The following is an 11,005-nucleotide window of genomic DNA, read 5'->3' on the forward strand; positions in this document are numbered from 1 at the left end:
CCCACATATCATTCCAGCTTTCATCACTTCTGAGTTTTTCAAAGTACACTTTCAGGTTATCTATGATAGAGACAGCGTTTACAACTGTGGTGTCAATGCTTTGAAGTCCTTTGCGAGAAACATGAATAACTTTCAAAATGTCGTGAAAGATAATCAAGGAGGCATTGAATGAAACTCCAGTCATAAGATGAAAAAGGCCATTTGCTTCCATTGACCACTTTTCGCCTTGTTCATTGAGATCTCTTAAGACACCACATGATGGCAGTGTAATGTGTTTTTATTGCAAACACACTTCTCCACTTACATGCCCAACATGTATCACTGGGCTGCACAATCTATTTTTGCTTTAGACCCAAAGCTGTCTGCATGGCGATAAAAATATGATGATTGGTTGGCTCCACAAGCACTGAATATAATTTCTCTACTACATTTAGAAAGCCCATATCATTACGACTCACTTTACAGCACTCCACAAGGACGAGGTTGACTTTGTGTGCCACCCAATGTACATACATTGCAAACAGATTGTCATCTTTCATTTAATTCGCTGCTGAACCATAGTTACGTGTCCTGACATAACCGTAGCACCATCATAAGACTGGGCAACTATCAGCACATTCTGCAATCCATTTGTCTCCAAAGCTTTCTTCATGGCAGTACAAATGCCTTCTGCATTTCAGGACGATGAGCAATTGCCAAAGCACAGGAACCTTTCACTGATCTCGAGGTTTTCTGCATATGTGATGCAAACTGAAAGCTGCTCTGTCTTAAACGGTCTGGCCTCATCTGCTATTATAGCAAAAAAACCCGGTGTTATTCACCGCCTATACAAATTCTTTGAGAACCAAACCACACCGTGTCTGCACACATCTGTAGCACTTCATTTTGAAATTCAGGACTTGTGCAATTAAAATAACTCGCCTGCCTTTTATTAAAAGTTTCATCATACTTTGAAAAGAAATCACAAAATTTAAGGAAATTCCCTTTCTATTTCGATTCCTTTCCCTCATTGTGCCCAGGAAATGGTAAGCCAGGCTTTGAAAGTCACTGGACAATGTCACAAACCTTTGCTCGGTAATCCCTGTTTTTTCAATGGTGCTTTATGACTCCAAAAGCTTCACTGCTACCGATCCTGTTTCTTCGCCATGTTTGAAGCTTTGCCACTTTTCCATACATTTCAAATGAACCTGGGAGATGGCATGTTTAGACAATTTTTCCATAATTTCCTTCCAATCCTGCATGCCTTTTTTGATAAATGAATGCTCAGCACAGGCTTTTTCTGAGTAGACGTGATGGCAGGGAAAGCAGAACACAGCATCTTGTTGAACAGAATATTCAACCCAAGGGAATTTGTTGTAGTAGAAAACTGAAAAAGAACGACTTTTTTTTCCAAATATTCTCTTTGAAAAATCAACCAAATGTGGCTGATTAGGCCCAATGATTTTTTTTCTCCGAGATCTGTAATATTTACGTTTTTCACGTCATCTTCTATAGAATCCATGCTGAGAGAACCTGTACTCACTGCTTCCAAAGGTTTGAGGTCATCTTGCTGTACTTGCATTGATACGGCGTCAAGAGGCGAGCTAAGCGGCAGTGGCTGGGCCCGACCTGGGGCAGTTATAATATCCTGTTGTGAATCATCCACCGGCGGCTCAACAGTCGCTTTTACAAAAAACTTCCTAATGTCCATTTTAGCTTTTCTTTAGATGAGGTCCATCAAATCGTTATACTCGAAGTAAAAACTTGAATTACAGGGTCCCCACACTAACGGGAAAATGGGGAAAACCCAGGAAATACAAAATGTGTTTTCTTGGTTGTATAAACTGATGAAAATGGCTGAAATGGCGGATATAATGATCGACAGGTGGATGCGGAAATTGCACAGTGAGTTTGTGTTTTAAATATCATTTTCATTATCTTCCATTCACCATGCATAAAAAAACAGGAATTTTTTCAAAATAAATTGCTGGGGACCTGTGAAAGCTTAAGTTTTATATTAGGGTTCGACATTCTGTTCCATCTCTTGTAATGTATGGGCATTATTATAGTCTGCAGGCAACTGTTAATCTGATTTGAAAAATAATGCAGCCAATCTCATCACTCTATTCAAATACCACGATATCTGTCGTGGCTGGAAGAAGATTTCCACGGACTTGGGTTCCATTTCGCTTTGTTACTCACGTTTAAATACGGGATATTTTTTATCTTAATTGAAAAACAAATAAAGGAGGGGGCATTGCCCCCCCCCCCCAAATCTGCCGGTGTGTTAGGTGGTTCCTTCAAGTTAGTTTCCAGCCCAATGCTCTCTTCCATTGGTGAGATGAGCCAATAAAGATCAGAAAAGATAACGTTACAAATGTAACATGATTGTTTTTTTCTTGTAACTGCCTTGGCAGGGCCACGAGTTATCTTGGCGGGTTCCAGCAAGCTGCAGTTTAACCACAATCCTTTGCTGCTTTACAATGGGGAGTTGACATGTCAAGCAGAAAGTACTCATCTTGATTCTGTCATCCTGAAATCACACCCTTTCCTGGAAGTCCAAAAGGTGAACAGTGCCAGCAAAGTGGAGCTGTCACACATGTTCACACAGAGCCTCATGCTTCTAAGGTGAGTCATGACCATGCAGTCAGGAAAAAAAAAACTTAAATCCAATACAAATGCCGATTTCTCATGCAAAATACTGGTGAGAATCGTCGAGTCGAGAATGAAACCCGACTAGATGGTTCAAGTGGTGAGTACACGACCTCTGAGCTATTCTGTCACCCCACAGGAAAATATATGGTCCTTTTAATATTGAACACTATTTACCTTCGTCAGCAAAGTTGGGTGGAGGCTATGTTTTCACCCTTGTCTGTTCTCTGTGAGCAGGATATCACAAAACGTTGTGGACAGATTCAGACAAAATTTGGTGGACAGGTTGGGTGTGTGACAAGGACAAATTGATTAGATGTTGGTTCTTGTCCGAATCCAGATGTGGCCAATCAGTGGGATGCAGAATGTAAACTGTTCAGCCTGGTGAAGGTATGCACTTTACCGAGTGCTGTTATAGTTTCTTCATGCTATACTTTTGAAAAGGAATGGCAGGTCGGCGGTGGAGATATTGGTAACCATCATATAATATGATTTGCACTGTATTCTGTAAAATACTGTTGCGGTCGCCAGATTCGGAACAGTGTCCGGATCCCAATCCTGACAAACCAATGTTATGGTAGATCTGTCCTAGCCATGCTCTAAGACCAGCCATGTAGATCATAACAGCCATGTCGGGGGGGGGGGGTTAGGGGGGCGAGATGGGAGGGCAGTTGGGGGTGGTTCGATGTCAATTCCTCCACTTGCACGATCACCAATTTAGTGACGGATCGTCGGAAGTGACCGCGGAAGTGACCGTATCGCATCCGCCAGGAAAGCCGAATGGACCTTTACTTCAGTTTTCGGCATACAGATAGCATTAACGAGAATGTATTGCTTTATCTGGATTGTCCTATAAATAGAACGAGCCTGAGCAATGGCATTGAGGATCCAGTAGTGGTTTTATAAAGCCTGCTGTGAGGTAATGGCACCAATTTCCCACAGTTGTGCTTTTTTAATCACACCGGGGTTAATAGCTCAATGAGGAACCATGAACCAGCTGACACAAGTTCATGAAATTAATGAAATTTAATAAAAGGGCGAGGGGAAATAGGAGGAGAGAAAAGCATCTCATTACAGCAACTTCAGAAACGATGCTAAGTTCTGTACTATAACAATTTGATACAATTATATTTCCCCCATAACCAGGATAACTCGTTCAGCTTAACCGTTACCTTAACCATTCACTTGACAATTACTGGGACAGGCTAGGGTCTTCACAAACCAAACGATTGGCATACCTGGAGGTAGAGCCTGGCAACGAGTCTGGTGGCAGTTTGGTTCCAGTCTTGGCAAGGTGGGGTGCGTGGGGGTGCGGGGGGGGGAGGTGGTGGTAGACTGATCGTTCTGCATGCTGACCGAGGAAGGAAGAAGGGATGCAGCTTGTTTGGCGAGGCCCGACACAGCAGGCCTCTCTTTAGGCTTGGCACAGCAGCACCAAGTGGAGAACAATTCCGATTCCAGGGAGCAATTCGATCTGCATCTGCCTTTTAAAATGACTTCTCTCGGTGGCTCCTGCAGGTGTTGTCAGCTCTTTACCATCTTTACCAGTGTTGCAAGGGCAATTTGTGTTCTACAGTGTTTAAGTATATAATTCATTCCAAACAAAATAAAGATTTTAAACATCGTCGAAAAAAAATTGTTCAGAACTAGGCATTTTAACGTTGACTCAGATTTGAGGCCTTATGGTTTGGATTTGGGCTACTGCCAGGACTCTGCAATATCATTTGCGTTTTTAATGTTGAGATGATGTTTCTTGTGGTGATTGCAGCAAAATATAACATATTTTTGGGTGCAACATATTCAAATCACAAAAGGAGAGATATACAATTGTTAGGATGTGTTCTAATTACTATGATACCTTCATGTTTTTAATCATCCATTTTTCTCCAGGTTCGCAGACACTTGGCCAATCTGTGAGAGGCTTCAATTGCAGTCAAATTGGAATCATTTTGCTCAAGCAGCAATTTATCATGGAGAGTTGGACATTGCAAGTCAAGTGTACCGCAGAATGGGAGATGCTGCCATGGTGCTTGCTCTTCAAGATGCCAAGGTGTGGGGTCAAGACAATGATGTCCGGAATTTCTAAAAACTCTTCATGCATTCTGTTAAAGCTTGTATAACAAACATTTTATTCTGGATTATTTGTTAATTAGAAATGATAAATAGTAATGAATGATAAATGCACACATTTGTTGAAAATTAAGTCAAGAAACAACTCTCCCTGGGGATATAATAATATCACCATTCCTGTCATGCCATAAAGGCACATCAGGCTGCTCAGGCAGTTTCTTTGGCTGGGAGTACAGTCCTGGATGGGTCATCACTCTCACACAGGTTATTCCAAATGATGATTGCCCCAATATACTGGAACTCATTTTGCCAACTTCAGAAGGATGACAGGCTGAGTCAACCCCACCTGGTATTAATTCAACACCTGAGCAGGATTTGAACTCAGGACCATAGGATCCCAAGCCTGCCACCCTAACCATTAAGCCAACACCAAGCTTCAATAGGAATATATTCTTGCTTCTTAAATATGTATAAGGAGAGATATCTTGTAGTTTATACACACACTCTTATCCATCTATCCATTGGGACCATACTCTGTACAGAGTGTTGGTGCTGCCTAAGCAATCTCCTGGGCTAGTGGGCACAATCCTGGATGGGTCACCACTCCAACACAGCAAGCTGGTACTCATTTTGCCGACCTCAGATGGATGACAGGCAGTCACACTCTTATACACATACATACACAATACACATACACACACCTTGCACTCATGTTCATCCATGTTTGGGGTCTGCCTAGGCAGGCATGGAAGTCATCAACCATTGCAGCCTTCAGTGTTAATGTGGGAAACTCCTCATTCTGCCCTCACAATCGATTCATTTGCTCAGGGTTGAGTTTTTATCTTGTTCGTTGTCGGCACTGAGGTTGAGTTGCACGTTTGGTCATGAGTTTTTCACATCAAGTGTGTGTTGGAGTACATGTATCTACACTAATATAAGGGTGTGTGTGTGTGTGTGTGTGTGTGTGTGTGTGTGTGTGTGTGTGTGTGTGTGTGTGTGTGTGTGTGTGTGTCTGTGTGTGTGTGTGTGTGTGTCCTCCATAACTGCAAAACTATAAATGAAAAATGAATAAATGATAATTTATAAAAAAAAATAAATGATAATGAAAAATCTAGCAGCCTGAAACTCTGCATGTATACTAAGAAAACTCCAAGGAAGTGCACGAGTGAAAATTGGGTGTTTGGTTTAATTAAAACACTCCTTTTGAAGATAATTAACGGCCTTTTTTAAATCATATCCTTCAACAGGCGACCCTCGGCCACCTCACTGTCTGGGGTATAAAGGCGTTTCCTGGGTAACCTCGCTGGGGTCTGAAGCCGCCATGTTTTTAGACCTGCTCAACCTTACCTTGACTTGCAACAGGCCGCAACTTGGAACAAGCTGTTCATCATAGCTCCGAATTGCTGGATACATTGCAATGCTTATAAACGCTAGGAGACGTCAGCGTTGGGTGTTTTATTTCATTTCCGCATATGTGTTCGCCATGAGTATCTCTTAAACTAAAACAAATTACAAAATTCAAGCTTCAGAATTGAACTTGTAAGCCATTCCAACTCCGAGAAAAGTGTTCATTTGTCAATTTCGGACATCTGTGACATTCCGGGCGTCTCCGGGAGGTGTAAGTTTAATATGACGGTTCGGTAATTGTTAATTGTGTGCCAAGGGAACCGTTTCATATTGACCATTTTGTTAGACTGCTTGCTTAAATGCTTAAGCCACTTGGTGAGCACTCTCCAAGCTGCTTGGTTGTTTGCTTTGGGAAAAATTACACGTTTTCAATCTCACATCGATTAGACGTACGTTTCCGCCTTTGTTGGGTCCCCCGGTGCCGTGCAGTGGGTGGATCCCGTGTCTTATCCACTGAAAATGTGCAATTTTATTTTTACAGGACATGGCTTTGTTTAACCTTTTTGTGCGATCTCCATTTGTAATCCACCTCTCACTTCGACATCGATGCATATTTTTAAAAAACAATAAGGTCCATCCGACCAGGTGTTCACCATGTTTGTTCTCGCTGTGAAGGCATGAAGTATGAATCGACATTTTGTGTTCTGTGGCTTGGTACATTTTTGAATTGAATTTCACGAATTACCCACTTTAAATCTTCTTTCAAAGAATGCTGTTTCAAGGTAAATAATTGTGTTTATTGTTTTTATTTACTTGATGAGTGTGTACATTTGCACATATGTGTGTGTACATAAACTGTATTACCACAATGGCATTTGGTGTGTGTGTGTGTGTGTGTGTGTGTGTGTGTGTGTGTGTGTGTGTGTGTGTGTGTGTGTGCGTGTGCGTGCGTGTGCAGGCTCTTAGGGTTAGGGGTTGCACACATACATATGCACACATACATATGCATATTGGTATGGTTTCCACCACGCCGGCGTGGTGGAAACTGATTTTAACTAATCGCAGCCGCGCGCCCACCAGACGTGGCAAACCTAGTCGCAGCTTTCGGATCAACGCCGAAATCCAGCTACGGGTGTGTTTTTAATCACACCGTAAATCAGCCAACTCCTCTGTCCACGCGCGGCACCGATCGCCGAATTGTCGATTTACCCAAGTATGCGCGCAGACAGAAATGCCGGGGATTTACACCTCAACGGGACCTGCTTGGAAACGAGCCGCTTAAGCAGCTCGCTCCGTTTGCGATTTGCCGAGCGGTGTATTATCGCGAGGCCCCGTTGGACCCGATTATCTTATCGGCTATTAAAAGCCAGCTTATATTCCGTACGTAATATTGGCAGTCAATAACAGGAAAGGACGCAACGAACAGGTGAACATGTAAACAATGACATTTATTTCACACCCGACACGTATGCATTGAATAGGGGAATGGGGACAGGACACGAGTAAACAAAGACCTACAGCCGTTTGTCTATTTATTATTTACATGTACTTAACAGTTTCTACTTCGCGGACATGGTGCCACAACTTTCATACAAAGAAAACCTCAGGAAAGGAAAGGGCAGAACAGGACCCATAGGCCTTTAATGTTTGTGGAGCTGTGGAGACCGCAAGAGCTCCGAGAGGCCGTGCTGGTTACCTGCCACCCTCGTGGTGACTCGCTGGGCCCTGGTTCGGCGACCCTCGGTGGCTCTGCCCTCCCTCCGCGGGACTCCACCAGCTCCTGCCTCCGTCAATCAAGGAGAGAGAGAGAGAGAGAGAGAGAGAGAGAGAGAGAGAGAGAGAGAGAGAGAGAGAGAGAGAGAGAGAGAGAGAGAGAGAGAGAGAGAGAGAGAGAGAGAGAGAGAGAGAGAGAGAGCAGGGAGAAAGACCCTCTCACTCCTCACTGCTTCCTCCGACTCCAGACTCAAGACTCCAGACAAAACTGCTGGTTGGCGTCTCCTCTCCCCAACTCTACTCAACTTGGCGTCAACCCGCGCTTCCTTTTTATAGCCACGGAGACTCGCCCCCCCCTCCCTTCCCGGCACGCGAGGGAATCTTCCAGAAAGGGCGTTTTCCCTTGGTGAATCAGGCCCTTTTCACTACCGTTGGCTTTGCCATAGCTTTCGTTCTTATCCACTTTTGGAGGGTTGAGATTCACAGCGTTGGTTGGCGGAGATGTTATTCGTTGGGGGGGGGCGGGGGCCATTGTCTGTGGGGATGTTGTCGGCTGTGGAGAAGGTGGTTGTGGTGAAGGCGGTTGTGGTTGTTGTTTTGGAGGAGGTGGTGAGGAGATGCGATTGTGGTGAAGGTGGTGGTGGTTGTCGTTTTGGAGGAGGTGGTGAGGAGATGTGGTTGTGGTGAAGGTGGTTGTTGTGAAGGCGGTGGTGGTTGTCGTTTTGGAGGAGGTTGTTATTCCAAAATAAAGACAGCAAAAGAATAACGGCTGACTCAAAGATCACAGCCCAGTTAAACGAATAATTTCCCATTAAACATCGGTGGGGAAATCTATTCTGAACACACACTTATCGACATAACTGATCTCTGGGAAGCCTGAATGGTGTTCTGTGAATTTCCACAACCGTAACAACATATATACACATATATATGTATACAGTATATGTATGTGTGTGTAATATATATATATATATATATATATATATATATATATATATATATATATATATATATATATATATATATATAGATATATATTCACATACACACACACAGATACACATATATATATATACACATATACACATATATATGTATACAGTATATGTATGTGTGTGTAATATATATATATATATATATATATATATATATATATATATATATATATATATATATATTGTTGTGGTTGACGAAATTCGCAAACCACCATTCAGGTCCCTTAGGTGAGATATCTCTAAGCATATGTGTAGTTAGGCCCAAACCCGTTGTTTAGGGGGAATAAATGTCATTCATTCGGGCTGCGACCCTCCTAGATAGCCGTTTTTCTTTTACTATCTTTATTTTGGACCAGCCACCATTACTACCACCACCAACCACATCTCAACAGCCATCACACAACAACCACCAACCGCAACGCCGCTTCACAACAACAGCCACGACCTTTACCGTCACAACTCGCCCTCGCAACCATCGCATCACCGTCATTCCCACGCCGCTTGTGGGCACCGATACTGGACTCGTGCAGGGCGCGCACCGAGCAGCGGGTGCAGAGGCACAGCCTTTCCGAAGAAAACGGATCAAAAACGACTCACGCCCACTTCTGTTCCGTCCTATCGGCGAGCGTGGGGCGATTTGGCCCCGCCTCCAGGTGCGTTGGAGTAATATCGCTATATGCAAATTCATGGATCAAAAAGCATTCACGCCCACTTTTCCTCGGTCCAATGGGGAGCCAGTTCGAGGTGAAGGGTCGGAGGTAAAGGGTCGAAGGTGAAGGAGCGAGGCCACGGGGCATATAAGGGGCTGCGTTCGTCAGTCAAGGCAGTTAAGAGTTCGGAGTCAGTGAAGAGTTGGGACGAGTCAAGAGAGGAGTCGGAGAAGGCGGTTGGACGGAGCTGTGGAGAGGTGGCGGCGGCGAAGGCGGTCGAGGGGGTGCTCGTGTCGGAGTCGGGGAGCTGCGGAAGGGAGAGGCCGGCAACGCGACCGAGGTCGTGGTGGAGACGCTCACCACGGGACCCGAGACAGGGAGATATCCTCCTTCCCCCGAGCATCAACAACCCCCTCCTGTTTCCCCCCGCGCTGAGATAGTGCGAGAAAGGGGCCCCGTTCCCACCCCCTACCAGACACTGTCCGCGAGGCCCGCGGAGTCGGGGCGCCACCGCCATCTTGCGGCTCATCATCAGACGGGTAGGCCCGACGCGGTCTCGGCCCCAGGCCCGCCTACCCCCCTCATCCTTGAGGGTGGTCCTTTTCTTTTGCTTTGAGTGTATGTGTTGGCGGCGCCGTCTGTGAAGTAAAACTGTATAAGTGTTGCCGTGTGCTCGGTAGTCGGTTAGATCTGCATTGTTGCATTTGCTTTTTGTGTATTATTGTGTTTCATCTTCTTTTACATTTGCTTTTGGTGTAATTGTATATGTGTGCTTTCCGTTCATCGCGAAATAAATGTGCTTCATGTTGAACTGTTTTCCCGTTTCGCTTCGTCTTTTCCTTTATTGAATCTCCATCTTACTTCACGTAAAGGGTTGGTCGTGGGCTAAAACGCCCGATAATTAATCGAACCGTCGAGGCCGACGATAACACCGCTCGGTTATCCCGATAGTACGGAACGGGTCGCTTAAAGTGGCCCGTGTCCGAAGTCGACCTTCGCGAGGTGCGATCGCGAGGTGCGATCGCCCGGTCTACCCTCCGTGTGGGTACTTAGGTAGGTCGAATTTGGCGAGCAACCCTATCCCACGCGGGGGGCCGGTTGGCACGATCGTGGTGAGGCCGAAAGGTCCACCCGTGACTAGTTCCCGGCGTTAGTCCGAGAGGGTCACGACGGGATTGTCCGTCCGGTGGGCGACGTGCCGCGATTCGAGTTACGTGGCCGCTCGCACGCCGGCGGGCGCGAATCCGCAACACTGGTGTCAGGTCGTGCGATATAAATTCATCGCCCTCCTCGCGGCACTGGTATCGGAGAACGGGAAAACGGGCTCTCCTGTCTCCAGCTAAATTCACGGGAATCGGTCCAGGGTGAGAGATGCGACCCCCGATTCCCTCCAAATTACGAGCGAGCTAAATTAACCCTTTACGAGAAGCAAGATGGCGTCTCAAGGCGAGCGGGAGCCGGGGGTATTAGAAATGGATGTAGAATGGTAGAATCCATGGCTCAGGATGAAATCCCCGTGCAGGAAATGTTGGTTGTGCAGGAACACGAACTCGCCCAACTGAACCCAGAGCCCGAAATGGGTGCGGCGGCGGCCGCGGT

The 11,005-nt window shown here is 45.3% G+C and overlaps 1 protein-coding gene across 12 annotated transcripts in view; it reads left to right on the top strand.

The window, feature by feature from the left end:
- The window catches only part of LOC147024233 (WD repeat-containing protein 19-like), a 137,192-nt gene that overhangs the window by 43,953 nt on the left and 82,234 nt on the right, over window positions 1-11,005 (top strand). For all 12 annotated transcript variants that reach the window (XR_015058933.1, XR_015058934.1, XM_085883940.1 and 9 more), the window contains 2 exons: window positions 2,397-2,607; window positions 4,522-4,681. Coding sequence is in view for 10 of the 12 variants with exons in the window: in XM_085883940.1 (XP_085740066.1) it covers window positions 2,397-2,607; window positions 4,522-4,681 (371 nt within the window). In the remaining 2 variants the exon portion in view is untranslated. The remainder of the gene's footprint in view (window positions 1-2,396; window positions 2,608-4,521; window positions 4,682-11,005) is intronic.

This window comes from Eptatretus burgeri, chromosome 6, assembly GCF_056783735.1.
Source record: "Eptatretus burgeri isolate ZD-2024b chromosome 6, Ebu_testis_v1, whole genome shotgun sequence".
Taxonomy (NCBI): Eukaryota; Metazoa; Chordata; class Myxini; order Myxiniformes; family Myxinidae; genus Eptatretus; species Eptatretus burgeri.